Here is a 21,119-nt window from a genome sequence, read left to right on the forward strand (position 1 = left end):
GCGAAAGAACTCTGGGAGATGACTATGAACCATTACATAGAATTCCCAACCCCTTTATTTTTGTCCACCTGCATTTTTATTTCCTTTACAGGCTAATAGTACACAATTTCAAAGTCTGATTTTCTTTCTGTACAGCAAAATAACTGTTTGGACATGTATACTTATATTGAGTTTAATTTATACTTTAAAATATTTAACATGTATTGGTCAACCTGCCATTAGGGGGGAAGGAATAGGGGAAAGGAGGGGGAAAAAGTGGAACAAAAGGTTTGGCAATTGTCAGTGCTGTAAAATTACCCATGCATATAACTTGTAAATAAAAAGCTATAATAAAAAAGAAGTTTGCCCAAAGTCCCACAACTATAATGTTTCAGCAATGAGATATAAATCTAGGGCTCTCCGACTCTAAAGCACTCTGGCAGGCCACGTGGCTTTTGGAGGCCACAACATGAGTCAATCTTGTGACTCATGCAGGTCTAGGCTGGGCTGGTTGGTAGCTCAGGATGGCTGAGGAAAGAGCATCAGATTAGGAAGACCTTGAATGGTAGAGGCAGGAGCTTGAGCTGTGTTGGTAGGACTGCAAGGTCAGTATATGTCAACAATATGGTTCCCCCCCCCCCAAATTAATATGACCTTGGGTTGCATTAAGAGTAGTATGGATGTGGTAGCAGAGTAAAGGCAGCAGTTCAGCTCAACTCTCCCAACATTTCTTTCCAAACAATTTTAAAATAATTCTTCAATCAAATTCTGGAGTGGCAGAATCAACAAAAGGTCAGGGCCAGGCATTTTTCGAGATCAAGACAATGAGAGGTTGGCAGAAGTCAGTGAAAGCAGGGGGAGGTTTGGCCCACAGGGCTGCACAAACCATGGCAGTACCAGCTAGAGGCCTCGAAGGCAGGTTCAACAACAACAGCAGCATCAAGTTTGGGAAATCTCAGCCCAGAGACGGTAAGGGGCTTGGATACTTGGCCACAGAGAGATTACAGGAGACACTTTGCTGACACTGGGTGCAAAGTCCTGTTACATTGCTTATATGCAGTTTTAGGTCATGGCTCCAGGGCAGAAGGGAGCACACATGTTTATGGCTGCAGGGAAGCAAGAAGAAATATCTTAAAAAGCAGAATGGGCCAAATGGGAAAAGAAAAACAGACTCAATTCCTTAAAAATTAGAATTGGGCAAGTAGAAGCTAATGACTTCAGGAGACATCAAGAAACAAAAAAGTCAAAAGAATATAAAAACAGAAGAAAATGTGAGATTTCTTATAAAAAAAACTGACCTAGAAAATAGATCAGAGAGAATTTAAGAATGATTAGACTATCTGAAAGTCATACTCAAAAAAAGACCTAGAACATCATCTTTCAAGAAATTATTAAGGAAAACTCCCCTGATATCTAGAACCAAAGGTTAAATTGAGATTCCCAAATTGAAAGCTCCCAGGAATATTATAACCAAATTCCTGGGCTCCTGGAGAAATTTTTGCCAAAGAACCAGAAAAAAACAATGCAAAAATCATAGAACCATAAGATTTGGCAGCTTTGACATTAAAGAAGCAAAAAGCTTGGAATGATATTCCAAAGGGCAAAAGATTTAGGGTTACAATCAAGAATAATCTACCCAGCAAAACTGAATATAATATTTCAGGGGAGAAAACAGTATTTAATTAAAAGGACTTTTAAATATTTATGATAAAAATATCAGAACTGAATAGAAAATTTGATATTCAAACACAAAAATCAAGAGAAGCATAGAAAAATAAACAGGAAAGAGAAATCATAAAGGACTCAATAAAGTTTAACTGTTTACATTCCTATATGGGAATAATAGTAATTTCTAAGAACTTTATCATTATTGGGGCAGTTAGAAGATGTTTGTTTACATAGAAAGCAGAAATGTAAGTTACTTCTGATGGTTTGGTTTAAAAATATATGTAATAAAGGACTGAGAAAGATGGTTATACCAGGAGAAGGGTGAAAACAGAAAAAATGGAGAAAATTATCTTATCAAAAAGAGACATGAAAGGAAAAACTTGTGTAGTAAAGTAGATGATGTAAGGGTGATAAGCAATGCTTGAACCTCACTCTCATCAGAATTGGCTCAAAGAGAGAATACACTCAGTTGGATATAGAGATCTACCTTACACAGTAGGTAAGTAGAAGTGGAAGAGGATAAGAGAAGGGAAATAATGATTGAAAAAAAAAAGGCAGATTAAAGGAGGCAGTGGTCAGAAGGCAAAGAGATTTTTGAGGAGAGAAGAGGAGAGAGAGAGAGAGAGAGACAGAGAGAGGAAAAAGAGACTGAGAGAGAGAGAGAGACAGAGACAGAGACAGAAACAGAGAGACAGAGATAGAGACACACACACACACACACACACACACACATACACACAGAGAAATAGGATGAAGGGAAATAGTAATCATAACTGGGAATGGGAATGGAATGAACTCACCCATAAAATGAAAGCAGATAGCAGAATGGTTTCAAAAACAGAATCCAACAATATACTATTTACCAAAGAAAAACAAAAACAAAAACTACCTGAAACAGAGACACACAGTAAAAAGAAGGCTCTGGAGCATAATTTTTTATGCTCCAGCTGAGATTAAAAAAAAAAAAAAAAAAAAAAAAAGCAGGAATGGCAATCATGATCTCAAACAAATTCAAAGCAAAAATGACCTAATTAAAAGTTAAGCAAGGGAAACTACATTTTACTAAAAGGCTGATTACTTTGGAGATTTAGAAGTCAAATAGGGTAGAGTGGAAGGATAAGCAGCAGTGAGGGCCTGATTCCTGTTATGCACTTTAAACAAACTGCTTAGTGATCCAGGAATAGGATTGGAGAACTCAGAAGGAGGGAGTTATGGAGGGAAGGTCTCCTGCAGATAGGGGATCCTAGGGCAGGGTTAGCAGACTATGGTATCAAGGCTCAATATGGAGGCAAGTGAAACCAGAGTGGGAAAGCTGGACCTGGGAAACAGGGATGGGTGTAGGGACAGGAAGTCCCATCAGCTCTCTGTGCAAGTAGCACATTACCAAGAGAAAATGAATTATCATGTTCAACCATGTGAAGCTGCATCAGGATGGAGATCAGGATTATTAGAATTAAAGATATTGAGAGACCTCCCAGTCATGTCCCAAGAGTAACCATTGATATCAACACTGAAATAGAGGAGGAGTATGATGGGGTAGAGGAGGAGACTGTGAGAAGGTACTGATGTCAAGATCAATAGATGACAGGAGGAAAGGAAATAAAGCAGATTGGACTACTTCTATTCTAGGAGATTTGAGTAGGGCCTCTAGATGGTATAGCAGATAGAGCCCCAGGCTTGGAATCAGGCCCTGAGTTCAAAACCAGTCTCAGGCTAGCTGTGTAACTCTGGGCAAATCTCTTAAGTCATCCTGCATGAGGAGAATCCAAGGGAATAAAAGGCGTTTCGTTGTTCTCAGGATGTGACAAGAAGTTGCCATGTATTCCTGGGAACTGAGAAATAAGCTGAGGGTCACAGCAAGTTGCTAACTGTGCAAGGATGTTCTCACGAACCGCTGGCTTGGCGGTCAGCAGCTGACCTGCTGGGAAGGCTCTCCTCCGACTGGTATTTTCTCACTGTCCACGAGGTGTCCACAAGATGCTCATGCAGGCTCTTTGCACAGTGATTGGAGAATGCTCACTGACCATGCTTGCTAAAGTATAATAAAACAAAGGCTGTTTTGCTCAATAAACTGAAGTCTTTTCCTACCATCACTGGCTTCCATCCTATTAATCCATTCCTGAGACAGGGAGCCTGAGCTGGTCTCATGCTCTCCAACTGAAGCCATCGAGACAATCTTGTTTGCCTCAGTTTTCTCATCTGTAAAATGAGCTGAATAAGGAAAACAGCAAGGCACACCATTATCTGCCAAGAAAACACCAAATGAGGTCATGGAGCGCTAGACAACAACAGGAGGTTCAACCTAATTTCCCCAAGGCTCTACCCAACTTTAATCTGTTTTGTCATTATCACAATCAGATGTTATTTTGCAGTGATAATTAACCATTGAATATGTGGGTGTCTTGTCACTCCAAATAATTTGTTAGCTATGATTTACATTCTTGTTGCTGTTTAGTTGTGTCTAACTCTTCGTGACCCCATTTGGAATTTTTCTTGGCAAAGATACGGGAATGGGTTTGCCATTCCCTCCTCCAATTCAGTAATGATGAAAATAGTAAGCATTTATATAGCTCTTTAAATTTGCAAAATGCTTTGCATAAATTATCTCATAACAACCCAGTGATGGAGATACTGTTATTATCCCCACTGTACAGATGAGGAAACCAAGGCAAACAGGATTAGAGGTATGACTGAGCCAGGATTGACTTCACATCAAGCAGTTAATTACTATGCCACATACTTGGATTGAAAAGATGGACAAATTCACAAGAAAAAGACTTGTATTTTTTTCCTCCTACGGTAAATGGGTGTTAGGTGTTAAGTGACTTGCCCAAGTTAAGTAGCTGAGGCCAGATTTGAACTCAGGTCCTCCTGACTTCAGGGCTGGGGCTCTATTCATTGCACCAACTAGCTGCCCCCAAGACTTGGATTTTGAAGTCAGAGCCAAATTAATGGCATGACCATTAGAATAACTAATGAAGTCTTAATGTTGACTTTAGAGCCACTGACTAGAACATGGAGGTGAAACCCTTGCCCCATCCTTACTCTTGCTCAGACCACAGTTGGCACATACCAGTGTTTTAAGAAAGACATTATCAAATATCATTGCTCATGGGTAGGCTGAGCTAATGCAACAAAAGTGATAATTCTATCTAAATTTATCTGCTTATTCAGCGCCATACCAATCAAACTGCCAAAAAATTATTTTGTAAAACTAGAAAAATAATAACAAAATTCATCTGGTCAAGAATAGCAAGGGAATTAATGGGGAAAAAACGCAAAGGAAAGCAACTAGCCATATCAGACCTAAAAACTATATTATAAAGTGATAGTCATCAAAACCATTTGGTACTGGCTAAGACAAAAAGTAGTGGAGAAGTGGAATAGGTTAAGTACACAAGACACAGTAGTTAATAACTTTAGTAATCTAGTGTTTGATCAACCCAAAGACTCCACGCTTCTAGGATGAGAACTCACTATTTGACAAAAATTGCTGGAAAAAGTGGAAAATAGTATGGCAGAAAGTAGACGTGGATCAACATCTTACACCCCTATCAAGATAAAAGTTGAAATGGGTTCATGATTTAGATATAAAATCATTATGAAATGCAAAATATTTTTAAAAAATAACAGCTTTTTATTTTTCAAAATACATGCAAAGATAGTTTTCAACATTCACCCTTGCAAAACCTTGCGTTCCAAATTCTTCTCTCTCCTTCCCCACCTCACCCCTTCCCTAGATGGTAAGTAATCCAATACAGGTTAAACGTACAATTTTTCTAAACACAAAATACTTTTGATTACATTAATTTTAAAAGTTTTTGTACCAAAAAAACCCCCAATGAAACCCAAACAAAACCAATGCAACCAATATTAAAAGGGAAGCAGAAAGGAAACAATTTTTACAGCTAATGTTTCGGATAAAGGCCTCATATTTCTAAAATAAGAGAAATGAATCAAATTTATAAAAATTCAAGTCAGTCCTCAGTTGATAAATGGTCAAATATATAAACAGGCAGTTTTCAGATAAAGAAACTAAAGCTATCTACAATCCTATAAAAATGCTCTAAGTCACTACTGATTAAAGAAATGTAAGTTAAAACAATTCTAATGTATTGTTTCATATCTATCAGATTGGTTAATGACAGAAAAAGAATGATATTGGAGGGGATGTGGGAAAATGGGATACTAATGCACTTTTGGTGGAGTTGTGAACTGATTGAACTATTTTGAAGAGCAATTTGGAACTATGCCCAAAGGGCTATAAAACTGTATATACCCTTTTTTTCTAGCAGTTCCACTCTTGGGTTTATATCCAAAGAGATCAAAAAAAAAAAAAAAAAAAAAAAAAGGAAAAGGAGCCACATGCAAAAATGTTTGTAGCAGCCCTTTTGGTGCTGGCAAAGAATCAGAAATTGAGTGAATGTCCCTCAGTTGGGGAACAGCTAAACTAGTTATGGGATATGAATGTTATGGAATTTTATTGTTCTGTAAGAAATGATGAGCAGGTTTAATTCAGAGAAGTCTGGAAAGACTTATATGAACTAATATTGAGTGAAATGAGCAGAACCAGAAAAACGTTGTACATGGTAACAGCATCATTATGCAATGATCCACTATGATAGATTCAGATCTTTTCAGCAAGACAGTGATCCAAGACATTCTAGAAGACTTATTATAGAAAATACTGTCCACATCCAGAGCAAGAACTATGGAGACATCTGAAGGCAGATTGAAGCATACTATTTTCACTTTTTAAAAATTTATTTTTTGTTTTTCTTTCCCATGGTTTTCCCCCTTTGTTCTAATTTTTTAAAAAACAACATGACTAATAAGGAAATATGTTTAACATTATTGTGTGTCTAGTCTATATCAGATAGTTTGCTATCCTGGGGAGAGGGAGGGGAGAGAATAAAACTGGAGCTCAAGACCTTACAAAAATGAATCTTGAAAATATCTTTACATGTAATTGGAAAAAAAATATTTGGTAAAAAAGAAAAAGACATTATTAAGCCAGGTGATGTCTAAGGGAAGGCAGGCAGGATCCTGGGGCACCTTTGGCTTATGCCACCTAAAAACTGATCAAAGGGAATGAGAATAGCTGACCTAAATGAGTAGCACCTGTGATGGTCACATTCAACTATTAGAAAGGATCTCATAAGGGAGAGGTACCAGCCATGCCCTGGTTTGGCCCCAGAGGACAGAACCAGGAGCCAGGGTGCCAGCACAGACTTGAGAGACTATTTCCCAACAATGAGAGCTGTCCCCAGACAGGCTTGTGGAATCCCTTCCTTGGGTGTCCTTCACAGAAAGACTGAAGACTTACTGGACTGAAAGTGGATTGCATTCTGTCTATAGAGACCTTGGTCTCTAAAGAGTATAAGGAATGCCATTTTGTCATTCCAATTGGGTGGGGTTTGAAGATTTAGCTCAAAACCTTGATGAAATCTAGACATGGAATTGGTGGAAGGGAAGGAATGCAGCCTGACCCTTCCCACCCCAGCCAGGAATTTAGGACAGGAGGGAGGAAAACTGGAGGACAAATCTTTGCAGCAGGGATCCTCAGGTGTCAAGGTTCCCCAATTAAGCAACATGCTCAGGGCCTGGCTCTTCTGGACAAATCAAATTTGCAGACAGCTACAAGGGCCTATAGACGTAAGCAAATGCATATTTTACAGATAAAGGAACAGGGATTAAATGATTTTTCCAAGGTCATTCTAAGTGGCATTCTAAGATTTAAATCTAAGACTCTGGTTCCAAACCCATCAGTCTTTCCATTGCACCATATTGCTTTCCTTATAGACTTAAGTACAAAAGGGGTCAAGGCCAAAGGTGAGAGGACGTTTTCCTGGCGGACTGCCCCAGGTGGTGTATAGAGGCCCAACCTCTATAGATTGGGGGGCAGCAGCCAGTAGTTGCTTGGCATCTTCACTAGTGTGGCTGGCTGAACTGAAAAACTCTCCCAACTGGAAGAAGTCAAATCCAATCCCACTGGTTTCTGTCACCTAAACAGCATTCTGGCTTAAGCTCTTGGAGTCAAGCTTTATCTCCTTCTCAATAACTTTCCCTTACAAACTGAAGTGCCTCCTTCCTCCCAGATTGTCATGCTGCTTTTTGAGAGCATTTGTCCAAATAATCCTGTGATGTAGAAGATGGGGCAAACACTGGGGGAAGTTGAAACCATCTGTCACTTTCCTCCTCTGAAAAATGAGGATCTCATAGGTTAGGTGACCGTGAAGGTGCCTTTGAGCTTTAGATAGATGAGGCCATAATCCTTGGAGCAGGTCCTCTTCTGAACCCAGGCCAGGGTTTTCCCTACTACAAAAGCCCTCCTACCTTCAAAGGCCTGCTTATCATTGTCATCAATGAAGTAATGTGCTTTGCCCAAGCAAGCTCTCGATTCTATTGTTTTGTCCAATTCAAAAATTTGGTGTTTTAGTTGTGACTCTTTGGGACCCATTTGGGGTTTTTCTCGGTAAAGACATGGATTGGTTGGCCGTTTCCTCCTCCGACTCATTTTACAGATGAGCAAACTAAGCAAATTGTGAAGTGACCTACCCAGGGTCACACAACTGTTAAGTGCCTGAGGCCAAACTTGAATTTGGGTCTTCTTGACTTCAGGTTAGGTGCTCCATTCACTATGGCACCACCTGGCTTCCAAATATCTCTATGTGCTGCTATAATTTGGTGGGGGGGACTGTGTGATTCTAGCAAGTCACTTCTCATAGATTCCAGTGTCCTCATCTATAAAATGGAGACATTTCATAGCATACGGCCCTTTCTGGTTGTGGCAAGAATCAAACGATTGCTCAACGTTCTCTATAAATGTGAGGAATTTTCAAGACTCTTGCTGTTTTATTAGCATCATTGCTTTTGATGTCAGCCTGTAATGCTTTTCTTTCCCCCATAATGTCCATAAATCACACACTTCAGTGACAGAGCTGGGAATTGGCAGGTGTAGAATCTCAGGCCAGAAGGGAGACCAGAGGGAGAGAGGATACAGGAGTGCTCTGGAAACCCCACCTCAGAGTCTCTTGCATGTGTAGCCTCTCTTCCCTTGTCTGTAAATTGAAATGATCCCTGAAGTCCCTTCTAGTTCTAGAATGGTGATCCTGGGAGCCTCTGAATGAGACATATTTCTTAATAAATGCTGGTGTTGCAAAGAGAAATAGTCCTTACTCCAAAGGATCATATTAATAGGATTGTAGAGAGTTTGGCAAACTTTCTGTTCGATCCTTTTCAAGTCATGTCTGACTTTCTGTGATCCCATTTGGAATTTTCTTGGCAAAGATATTGGAGAAACTTGCTGTTTCCTTCTCTAGCTCATTTTACAGATGAGTCAACTGAGGCACAAACAGGGTAAAACAACTTGTCCAGAGTCACACAACTTACAAGTATTGGAGGCTGGATTTGAATTAGGTCCTAATTGAAGATATGGAGACTGAGGCTAGTAGATCTCTTAGCAGGAGTATCTTGACAGTGGAGATGGGGGGAAAACTGATCACGTGTCTACAGTACTGGATCAGACTCTGGCAGCTTGGAGTCACCAGATTGCCTAAGAAGGTGCTGACAACTCAGATCAGGAACAGGAAGCCAAAGCCCATTAGTATTGGAACAAGGCTCACAAGCTGCTGCTTTACTTCTAACCAGGATTAGATTGGGAGATGCAGAGAAAGAATGGAAGGAAGGAATGGAGGAAAGCAGAAAGGGAAGGGAGGGAGAGAGAAAAGGGAGGAAAGGAAGGAAAGAAGGAGTGAAGAGGGAAGGAGAAGGGGAAAAAGGGAGGAAGAAAGCAGGAAAAAGAGGGGAAAAAAAGGAGGGTACAAATCATGGTACACAATTGCAACAGAAAACTGTCATGCAGTTTCAAAGACACCTCAGAAGATTTATTTGAACTGATGCAGTTAGGTGAGCTGAATGAGGACAATTTAGACAACATCAATATTGCGAAGAGAAAACTTCTGATCAGTGCAGTGGGGAGCCAAGGTTTCAGAGGAATGACTGTGCATACCCTTTGATCCAGCAGTGTTACTACTGGGATTATATCCCAAAGAGATTATAAAGAAGGGAAAGGGACTTGTATGTGCACGAATGTTTGTGGCAGCCCTTTTTGTAGTGGCTAAAAACTGGAAACTGAATGGATGTCCATCAGTTGGAGAATGGCTGAATAAATTGTGGTATATGAATATTATGGAATATTACTGTTCTGTAAGAAATGACCAACAGGATAATTTCAGAAAGGCCTGGAGAGACTTACACGAACTGATACTGAGTGAAATGAGCAGGACCAGGAGATCATTATATACTTCAACAACAATACTATATGATGACCAGTTCTGATGGACCAGGCCATCCTCAGCAACGAGATCAACCAAATCATTTCCAATGGAGCAGTAATGAACTGAACCAGCTATGCCCAGAAAAAGAACTCTGGGAGATGACTAAAAACCATTACATTGAATTCCCAATCCCTATATTTATGCACACCTGCATTTTTGATTTCCTTCACAAGCTAATTGTACAATATTTCAGAGTCTGATTCTTTTTGTACAGCAAAATAACGTTTTGGTCATGTATACTTATTGTGTATCTAATTTATATTTTAATATATTTAACATCTACTGGTCATCCTGCCATCTAGGGGAGGGGGTGGGGGGGTAAGAGGTGAAAAATTGGAACAAGAGGTTTGGTAATTGTTAATGCTGTAAAGTTACGCATGCATATCCTGTAAATAAAAGGCTATTAAATAAAAAAATAATAAAAAATAAAAATAGAAAAAAAAAAAAAGAGAGAGTGAATTGTGCAGCTCACCTCATGACAGAGAGGAGACAGACTTAAGGTGCAGAATGAGAAATGTTTTTGGACATGGCCAAGGTAGGAATGTTTCCCTTGATTGTGCTTATATATGATATGATGGTCTCTCTCCAACTTGATGTATATGGGGGAAGGTTGGAGACAAAATAAATGCTTGAAAATGAAAAAAAAAATTAAAAGAGCAACTAACAGTAATGATACTTCACATTCATGCAGCACTTTCATATTTTTAAGGCTCTTTCCACATGCTATCTCTTCTGAATCTCAGAATAACCCTGAGAAATGAAGTGCTGTTATAAGCAGAGCAGACCAGACTGGGCAGTTCATCAGCCCTAGGCATGAGATGAGGGAGAAATTCTGGGGGACAACAAGAAAGCTGCCTTCCAAGGACTTAAAGGGCTGTGGCGGGGAAGGAGAGCTTGGCCCACCGACAGAAGAGCAGTAGGAGCCAATTTAGCTTCCAGGGGAGGAAAATTTCTTTCTTGCTAGTGAGTTATCCTGGGGTGGGGGGGAATGGACTTCCTTCGCCAGGAGGGCGCTACGGGGTGTGTGGAGGAGGATCAGAGACTTTTCCATCAGGGGTGGGTTGGGCTCATTGGCCTCAGAGGCAATCAATGATCAAACTGCACATGGGGGTGGAAGACCCAGGCCTTGGATGGGATCCATGCTTAAAGGGAGGGTCAGGGAGGTTTGCAGGAAGCCAGGGTGGATGCCAGGAACTAGAGGGGAGCAGAGAGGAAATGAACCGGGGCAAAGCTCCCCAAAGGAGCCTGGGGGAGGGAAGCAGAGGGCTCAGGGGGAGAGGCTGGTTCTTCCTCAAGAGGCGGAATGCACGATCCGGAGACACTCCAGGCACTGGGCTCCATTTTGGGGGGTGTCCCGGGCGTTGATTTTTGGGCCACATTTTGAACGACTGACCCGACCCACTCCGGAGGTGTCTGTGCCAGCCCCATGGCGGGGGGAGGCGGCAGCTGCCCCAAATGTTCGTTCCTTGTCTCCCTCCCCATCTCTAACGCTCTCTTCCCCCTCGGGGGAGGATCTCCCAAAGACCCAGCTGAGTAACCTTAGTAACTCCTCCCTTTTCCTCATCCTCCAGATTTTTCCTCTGGCTAATGGCAGGAGGAGCTCGAGACCATGAACCTTCTACCGGCCCGTGCCAGCCCGACCAACACTGACTGGCAGCTTTCTGGGGGGAGGGGAGCCTGGAAACCTTCGGGGGATGGTCATCCTGCGTCTCCAAAGGGTCATTTACCCGGACGACCCGCCAAGCCTCCCGGGAAGACCGAGAACTTCTGGCAAACAGGAACCAGCCGGCCTGGAAACCAGAGGCTCAGCCCTAACCACGGGCGGAGGCCCGAAGGACTCCCAGCGCAGGGAGTTGCCCGCCGGACACCGACACCAGTCGCTTCGAGGCCTTCGAGGCTCTTGGGCTGCATGGGAAGGTCTGGGGGGGGTACATTAAACTGGGCCCCCGGAAGGGGTGTGGGGTCGCCCCGAGCTCTTGCTCGTCTTCAAGCAGCGCGAGCTGTTCCGCTCTCCACGTGCCCCCGAAGGTCCCGCTCGCACGTGCGCACCCTCACAGCACCTCCGCCGCAGGCCCTTCCGGGAACCTTCCTCCTCCCCAAACCACGTGGGCATTTCGCGCCAAATGAAGCCAGGAGGGAAGTCTTGCGCTCGGGGGCGGAGTCAAACGACTGTTTCCCGAATGCCCTCAGCTGCTTCCGGCTCACGCTTGACTTCCGGCTCCGGCGAACAGAGAAAGGTCTGCGAAGATTCAGCGGGGTAGGCCCCCCTCTGCTGAGTCACCGGAGAGAGGAGCAAAGGAGGGAGGAGGAGAGGAACCAGTCCTCAGCCGATTGGGGCGAAGCTTTATGAGTGGCGGGAAGTCTTGGCCAATGAACTGATAGCTGGGGTGGGTGCCGATCAGCTCCGCCCAATGCTTGGCTCTCCGAGTGTGGGAAGTGGTAGGCGGAGCCGCGCATAGCTTCAGAGCCGGAGGCGGAGGAGCCGCAACAAACCCCTCCCTCTGTGCGGGTGACGTCATAGTCCCCGCGCACCCCGCCCACGCGTCGTCTCTCCCGTCGGTCTGTGCGGCCACGCCCCTCCCCCCCGGGGGGGCTCGCCGGCGATCGCGGAGGCCGGCCATGCGCCCCCCACCCCCACCCCGCCAGATGTGCTGTGATTGGCCGAGTGAGCGCGCGTGATACAGGTCCTTGGCCGTGATTGGCCGAGGTGGGCCGCGGCCCTCCCCCGTGGGTGAGGAGGGGGTTCCGGCCTGTCGGTCCAGCGGCGGCAGCACCAGCTCCGGCCGCCGCCGCGTCCGCCGCGTCCGCCGCGTCCCGAGCCACCGCGGGCCAGCAGGAGCAGCGGGAGCGGAGGCGGGCCTTGCGGCCGGGGGATGTCCGAGGCGAGCTCCCCGGTGGATGCTGAGGAGAGCCGCTGCCGCCGCCTGGAGGACGTGGTGCCGTGAGGCCGGGACGCCTTCGCCGCCGCCGCCCGGCGCCCTGAGGAGAGGGAGCCGGAGGCCGGGGCCCGCCGGAGCCAGAGCCGGAACCAGAGCCGCCTTCGCCGCAGCCGCCGTCGCTGCTCCGGGCCCCTGCGCCAGTCCCGCCGCCAGTTTTACTATGCCGGGCAGGAACAAGGCCAAGTACACCTGCAGCTGCCCGGACCTGCAGCCGGGCGCACAGGAGGCCGGCGAGAGTGGCCGGGCCGCCCACTTGGCCGCAGATGAGTCCGAGGAGGAGGGGGGAGGCCGCCGGGGAGGTCCGCTCAGTAACGTCGGGGACCCTGCCATCATCAAATCTCCCAGCGACCCCAAGCAGTACCGGTGAGGCCCCGGGGACCCCGGGACCGGCAGGGAGCGGGGGAGGGGGTCGGGGAGACCGCAGGCCGGGGCGCTGTCCAGCCGCTGCCCCGGCCGGCCCGGAACGTCAACGCCTCGAGCTCGCAGGATCACCCCATTCATCGTCTTGGGGTTCCTCCGTATGGCAGCACCGCGTTGGCGCCTAATGAATGCTTGTCAGTCGTTGGCTGCGGGGTCCGAGCACATCGTGAGCGCTGTCTGCCGTGTGCGTGCCACGGGGAAGCGGAGGCAGGGAAGTGGAGCTGGAGCTGTCCCTCTTGCTGCGGTTTGGTCTTTGTGTGTGAGCCTCGTGAACGCGCGTGTCCCTAGGCTTTCTGTGTGCATGGGCACGGGATCCCGCGTGTGTGTGGATGATGCGTGAGGGGGTGCTTAGCAAACGCCGACTGAATGGAACTGAAGACAAGGTGTCGCCGCCGCCGCCTCTGCCTCTGCTTCCCAGTGCTGGCCTCTTGCTGCGGGCATCTGCAGTCCGAGACCTCGGAATAAGTCGGTGCTGGGTAGACTTGATCCCAGTTGCACGCCAGGCCTGGAGCTGGTGCTAGCCCATTCTGGTCCCATGCGCTTCCCCTGGGAAGGTGGGCAGGGCCACTTCTCTAATGTTAGGCTGTCCTGCCGAGGTGGTTCTTCAAGGTCCCCTGGTCCCTCCAACTTTTGCAGAGAGAGGAAAGGAAGCAATCATTTATTAAGTACCCACCGCGCTCCAGGCGGTGTACTAAGTGCTTTAAAAACATCTCATTTGATGCTCATTAGCCCTAGAAGGTGGGTGCTATTCTCTCCACTTTACAGTTGAGGAAACTGAGGGAGATGGAATTTAAACGACTTCCCCAGGGTCACAGTTAGTAAGTATCTAAGGCTGCATTTGAACTCAGATTTTCCTGGCTCTAGGCACAGTCCCTATTACTATTGCTGGTCTCTCCTAACGAAGATATTAGCCAGAAGTTACCCAGGTAGTAATCGGGGACAGGATTTGACCCCAGGTCTTCTGACTAATCTTGTTGCCTTACTGTGCATTTCTCAGGGGAGGTGGCCACAGATGTCTAGTTCCTTTAATGGAGCTGGAACCTGAGCTCCAGAAAGAAATGATTTGCCCGAAGACCCAGGAAGTTCAATGCCCCACTGTAATATATTGTGCCTTTTTTTTTTTTTAAAAAGGATAAACTTTAAGTCATAAATATTTAAGTGATAATCCATAAAATCAGGAGACTTTTCATACTCCCACTTTATATATGAAACTTAGCCTTGCCTTAAATCATATATCCCTTCTCGGCCCTTATCAGTAGGAAGAAAAAAGGTTAGATTTTGGAGTCAGAAGATCCACTTGGATTCATGAATACTAGTAGTGTCACTTTGGGCAAGTCACAGAATCAGGAAATTTGAGAGTTGGAAGGATCTTCCACAGTGAAATAGTAAAGACCATACCTAGAAAGAAACTAAGGCGTGTTATAACTTCCCCAGTGATCTGTAAGCTGCTTAATACACTGTCTCATTTTTGCCTTTATCTCCATCAGGTAGTTGCTATTAAGTAACTTAATAAATGTTGCTAGATAAGAGTATTGGATTCAGAATCAGGCTGGCCTTTGGTTTGAACCCTGCTTCAGATACCATCAATGCTAAAGGGGGCAAGACACTTCACCCATCCTTCAGTTTCCTTATTGTAAAATGGGGATAGTGATGGCACCCACCTCCCAGGTGGTTGTGAGGATAAAAAGATCTTGAATGTATAGTGCTTTGCAAACTTTTAAGATGTAGTCACTTTTCCTTTCCCCCCTCCCCCCCATCATTGTTGTTGTTATTATTGTTGTTGATTGACTATTAGTACTTCACTTTGGAGCCTTTGTTAACTTATCTGTAGAATGGAGATATTAAATCTGCTGCAAAAAAACCATTTACACTTTGTAAATGGGAATAGCCAGCATAATGATTATTATTGGTAGAATGACAGGGGACAGAAAGAAGCCTCTTTTTCCTGACCGGGAAGTTAGGATGGATGCCACCCAAGATGTGGGGTTCAATTTCTGATAAAATGTGTTTTCATTTTGATCCTCCCTTCTTCCCTCTTTCTGTAGCTTCCCTAGAAGAAGGCATGAATCTTAACAAATAACTACTACTCATTTAGAGTTTGTGAGTGCTTTACGTTCATTTTATCATCTTTGATCTTTAATTTCTTAAGAAGGTGTAGTACTACTGTCTCCATTTTACAGATGAAGCAACAGGGTAGTGACTGGCTCGTTTTCATGGCTGGGCAGCATAAGAGACAGGATTAGAACCCAAGGCTCTTAGGCTCTCAGATTCTGCTTACGTATAGTTTCTCTGAGAAAGGGGACACTGCTGGTGGTTCATAATAGTTGCCTCATGAATGGTTTTCTCATTTGCAAAATAAATGAATGGAACAAGATGATCTCTAGGGACTTTTTGATCGTAAATGACTGTAAAGAATTGTGGAGTACAGGTCTTGCAAGACAAATTTATTTTAGAAATACAGCAAACATTTATTATGTAGTTAATTGCTGTGGTGTGGATGCACTGCAAGTATTGGTAGGTATAAACAATGGTCTCTGGGCTCAGGGACTTATGGTCTGACAACTAAGGGGACTAAGAGACACAGAAAGTTATAATACCCAATATTGGAAAGCTGTGTGAAGTTGAGGTTCTAAGATTGCTTCTTGGGAGGAAGCAGAATGTAATTTGGGAAGATGACATTTCAGTTTTCATCATCAAAGGATGGGTGGGAATGCCACAAGCAAAGAAGGGAAGGGAAGGAATTTCTAATTTTTTCAGGAATTAGGAATAGTGTAAGTCAGGGTTAATAAATACTTCACCCATCAGGGCGAGTCAGGGTTAATAATAAAGTTATTAAGTATTTACTGGGTCCCTAATCCTGTGCTTAGTCCTGAGATTACAAAGAAAGGCCCTCCCTGCTCTTCAGGAGCTTACAGTCTAACAGAGGAGAGACACCATGCAAACAACTATGAACAAGCAAGATATAAATATAGGATACTTTGGATAAGTCAGCAGAAGACAGTACAATTAAGGGGGATCAAGAGGGTTTTGAGTTCAATGGGGAGGATTTTATATTTGTTGCTGAAGGTGTGTGGTAGGGAATCACTGGAACTTATTGAATGGGGGGGGGGGTACTTGATCTTTAGGAAGATCACTTTCACAGCTCAGTGTGGGCTGGAATAGTGCGAGGTCAACTAGCAGCCTGTTTCAGTAGTGAGTGTGTGAAGTGATGGTGATGGTAGTAGCAATGGCAGAAGAGAGAAGGAGACAAAGGTGAGATATGTTACAAATGTAAAATTAACAGGCCTTGGCAACAAATTGGATTGAGGGAGAGGGGCTAAGAAGCAGTGAGGAGTCCAGAATGACATCTATGTTTTGAGCCTGGGTAACTGGGAGGATGGTGCTACCCTTGATTGTCATAAGGAAGTTAGGAAGAGTTGAAGGCTTACAAAGAAAAGATAATGAGTTCCATTTTGAACATAATGATTTTAAGGTGTCTACAGGATATCCAGTGAGATGTTCAACAGGCAGTTGGAAGTAAGTCTTCAGTTTAATAAAGAGTTTGAATAAGTAGACTTGAGAATCATTGACAATTATCTCCATGGTAAAAGAGTTCATCAAGTGAGAATATGGAGGGAGAAGAGAAGACATGTCAGGACTGAGCCCTGTGACACACTCAGATATTATAATGCTCAGAATTAGTAAGTGGGACCTGGTCCAAGAGCCATTAAAGGAAAAGAGAAACATCAGCTAGGAAGAAAATTAAAAGAAAGCAGCAGCCTGAAAACCTAGAGAAAAAAGTGTCAAGGAGAAGAGGGTGGTGGAAGGTGTTTCTTCTCTGCAGAGAGGTCCAGAAGGATGAGGATTAGAAAAAAGGTCTTTAAATGTTGCAATTAACAGACTATTAGTAACTTTGGAGAGAGCAGTTTCCGTGGAGTGATTACATTTAGAAGCCAGACTATATGTTAAGAATGAGTGAAAGGGGTGAGGGGAAGGGGGGCAGCTAGGTGGGACAGTAGATAGAGCACCACCAGCCCTGAAGTTAGGAGGACTTGAGTTCAAATCTAGCCTCAGACATTTAACACTTAGTAGCTGTGACTCTTGAGCAAGGCACTTAATCCCAAATACCTTGCAAAAAAAAAAAAAAAAAAAGAAAGAAAGAAAGAAAGAAAAAAAAAAGAGTAAAAGGAAAGAAAGTGGAGGCATGAATTGTAAACAGTCTTCTGGAGGAGAGGCACAAGAGGTACAAGAGCTATAGGCAGATAACAGGGATGAACAGCTCAAGTGCAGATTTTTCTGAAGATGGGAGAGACGAGGGCATGTTTATGGACAGTAGAGAAGCAGTGAATAGACATGGGAAATTGAATATAAATGAGACAATGGGAATGTGAGAGGGAGCAGTCAGATAGAGAAAATGGGATCACTTGTGCCCGTAGAGGGGCTGACCTTGGCAAAGAGAACAAGGATGAAGGAGGAGATAGTGATGGAAGAATGATGTGAAATGGTGATGAGAGAACAGGAAGCTCTTGGTGTTTATCTTCAATTGTTTTTCAGTAAAATATGAGACACGGCTGTCAGTTGACAGCTTAGGGGATGGAGAAGCAATGGAAGATTTTTGGAGAGTTGAAAAATGGTTTGAAAAATCTCTTATTGTGAGTGACATGGTGAGTCAATTAGGGCTCAGTCCTCCTACTTGCCTTATAGTTGGAAGGGACCCCAGAAGTCTTTTGGTTGAAGCTTCAAAATGCCCTCGTCTCTCCCATCTTCAGAAAAATCTGCACTTGAGCTGTTCATCCCTGTTATCTGCCTATAGCTCTTGTACCTCTTGTGCCTCTCCTCCAGAAGACTGTTTACAATTCATGCCTCCACTTTCTTTCCTTTCACTCTTTTTTTTTTCTTTCTTTCTTTCTTTCTTTTTTTTTTTTTTGCAAGGTATTTGGGATTAAGTGCCTTGCTCAAGAGTCACAGCTACTAAGTGTTAAATGTCTGAGGCTAGATTTGAACTCAAGTCCTCCTAACTTCAGGGCTGGTGTTCACTTCTTTAGAAGTACTTTAGGAGTTGGATGCTATCTGTTAATCAGAAAGTCTTGATGAGGATGAAATTTGAATCTATGACAGCAGAGCCAATGAATCAACAGTCCAAGGGGCTCCCTCTGTCAGCTTGTCTGCTGTTCTGTACAGCTATTAAACTTTGGATAACTTGGTTCTTGAGCACAGAATTGATTCTGTAGAATTCTGTTTTCTTGGGCAGCAAAGCTATAGTGGATGAAAGATAAAGTCTTCCTTTACAAAATAGTGTCAACCACAAGTTCAGGTAAGCCTGGGAAAAAAGGTGCAAGGGAGTGGGGACCACAGTAGTGTGCTGCAGTAGAAACAGGCCTGGATTTGGAGGCAGGGAGACTCAGTTTGAGTCCTGGCCACATTAGCAAGGATTAGCAACCATTACCAAGGAACCTGTTCTTTGGGGGCCTGTAAAAAGAGAGAACTGGGTGAGGGATGAAGTAGATGAAGAAAATGCTCCATTTTGTTTGTTTTTCCATAAATGTGGTACTTAGAAATACTAGAAACAATATTCAGCACTACAAGTGTTACTTGACCAAAATAAAATAAAGTAGAACTCTGACCTCCCTCAACATGATGTAATGTCCTAAAAACTTGTCCTTAAGCCTGTGCCATTGAATATTTTTATCAAGGACTAGTTGGCAGGCTTGTCGATTTTTACCATTTCACTTGGGCAATGGACTCATCCTAGAACCCCAGATTTTTTTTTAAGAGCTATTAATCATGCATCCTATTTTGTATTCCAGAAGTTGACTTTTTGGAATACAAATATAGAACTTTAATTTCACCTTATTGAATGCCTCCATTTGGCCCATCATTGAACTATATGAAACTCTTTTGGCTCTTTACTCCTCTGTGTTGTTAGCTGTCCCTCCTACCTTTGTGTTGCAGAGTTGACAATCCTATCATACAAACTATTGATTAAAAATGCTGAACCATGATATACAGAGTATGCCATGTATTTGGTATTTAGTAGAGACAAAGATTTAGATAGAGTGTCTCTTTATGACCCTCAGCAAGTAGTTTTCCCACCTTTATTTTCTTTACTGATAAAGTTAAGGGGATTGGATTAGTGGGTTTTTGAAGACCCTTCCAGCTCTAGGTTTTTGATTTGTGATTCTGTGAAAATTGGACGCTATTTGATTCTAGTGATTCACCCAGTTCCAAATCCAAGAAACTATTGTCAGCTACCCCACATTTCTTTCACTTGATAGCATGAGATTGTCATACTTTGCTAAATATGACATTTTGATGTATGATATACAACATTTTTCTGTCATCTCAGGCTAGTTGTTAATGTCAAAAAGGAAATGAGGTTAATCAGGTATGATCATTCTTGAAAAAACATGAAGATTTTTTTTTAAATAATTATTTCTTCTCTTGCTGAATTTCAGTTTTCATGCCATTATTTTAATGATGTGTTCTAGAATTTTGCCAGGAATATGAATTAAGTCCCAATGTGTTCTATACTTTGTAGCCCTTTTTTGAAAATAGTACCAACTTTTGCCCCTTTCTAGTGCTGTGATACCTTTTCAGTTGTCCCAAATATTCAGAGATCACCGATAACAGCTCAACAGGTAATTTCCAGTGGAGTGCAGGATTCCCAGCCTGAGCTATGTTTAGTAAAGTTTGTCAAAGGTATATAGGAAATGTTTGGTAAATAACTATATTCTCCTATTGAAATTAATCTCTTTAAATTCTAAGATGTTTCATTTTATGTTGCAGAAGGAGGCAGTTTGGGAAGGTAAACTAAAGGCAGGGAGCCTAGGATCTGAGAAAGATTGGACAGATCTGGTATAGAGAGTCAGTGCAGTGCTAGATTTTGAATTCTGCCTTTGACTATGTAACTATGCCTAAGTCCTTTCAGCTCTTTAGCTTCAGTTTACTTATTTGCAAAAAAGTGGGTAATAAGACCCACAGTACCTAAATCACGGGTGGTTGTGAGACTTAAGTGAAATTATGTCAGTAAACCCTTGGCTAGCTGTCGAGTGCTCACTAAATGCCTGCTGTAATTACTGCTAGAGGCTGGAGTTCATCTGGGTTAGTGATTTAATTCACTGGAGTTACATGTTGTCAGATTAGCTATTCACTCATGTTTGGGTCAGACCCTGTCTTTTTGCATGTAAATGCTTATTATTTTATTTCCCATTTTGATAGTCATCTCAGTGAGGACTATGACTGTCACCTATTTATTTTGCATTAGAATACCATAATCAGAATAAGTAAAACTAAACCTTGTAGTAGGTATTCAGTAAACACTTGTTGAACAATTGAGTAACTAATTGAATACTACAGACATATAAAGTATAGTAACTTCTCACAAGGAGCTTAATTTTTTTTTTTCTGAGGCATTTGGGGTTAAGTGATTTACCCAGGGTCATACAGCTAGGAAGTATTAAGTGAGATCAGATTTGAACTTAGGTCCTCCTGACTTCAGGGCTGATGCTCTATCCACTGGGCCATCTAACTCCAAGGAGCTTAATCTTAACAAAGAGAACAGATTTGGACCTGTGAATCAAGTGTTACAGTGTGTTAATACAACAACTTAGATCACTTGGGAGAGAGAAGCCAAGAAGACTATGGGAGGAGCCCAGGAAGGCTTCCTGGAAGAATGAGGAAGACATTTGTCATTTGAAGAATAAGGAGGATTTGGAGAGGTAGAAAGGAGGATAGAGGGCACTTAGCCATTAGGAAGAGATTGAGTGAATGGGTACTGCAGCGTATGTTTGGAGAA

At 43.3% G+C, this 21,119-nt stretch overlaps 1 protein-coding gene across 2 annotated transcripts in view; it reads left to right on the forward strand.

The window, feature by feature from the left end:
* The first annotated feature begins 12,607 nt into the window (after positions 1-12,607).
* Positions 12,608-21,119, forward strand: part of NRDC (nardilysin convertase) — a 64,417-nt gene continuing 55,905 nt past the window's right edge. Inside the window, exon 1 of one of the 2 annotated variants that reach the window (XM_031969132.1) lies at positions 12,608-13,288. In XM_031969132.1, coding sequence (XP_031824992.1) covers positions 12,885-13,288 — 404 coding nt within the window. In that variant the 5' untranslated portion in view covers positions 12,608-12,884. The remainder of the gene's footprint in view (positions 13,289-21,119) is intronic. The other variant, XM_031969133.1, reaches the window with a different exon arrangement.

Source organism: Sarcophilus harrisii, chromosome 4, assembly GCF_902635505.1.
Source record: "Sarcophilus harrisii chromosome 4, mSarHar1.11, whole genome shotgun sequence".
Classification (NCBI taxonomy): Eukaryota; Metazoa; Chordata; class Mammalia; order Dasyuromorphia; family Dasyuridae; genus Sarcophilus; species Sarcophilus harrisii.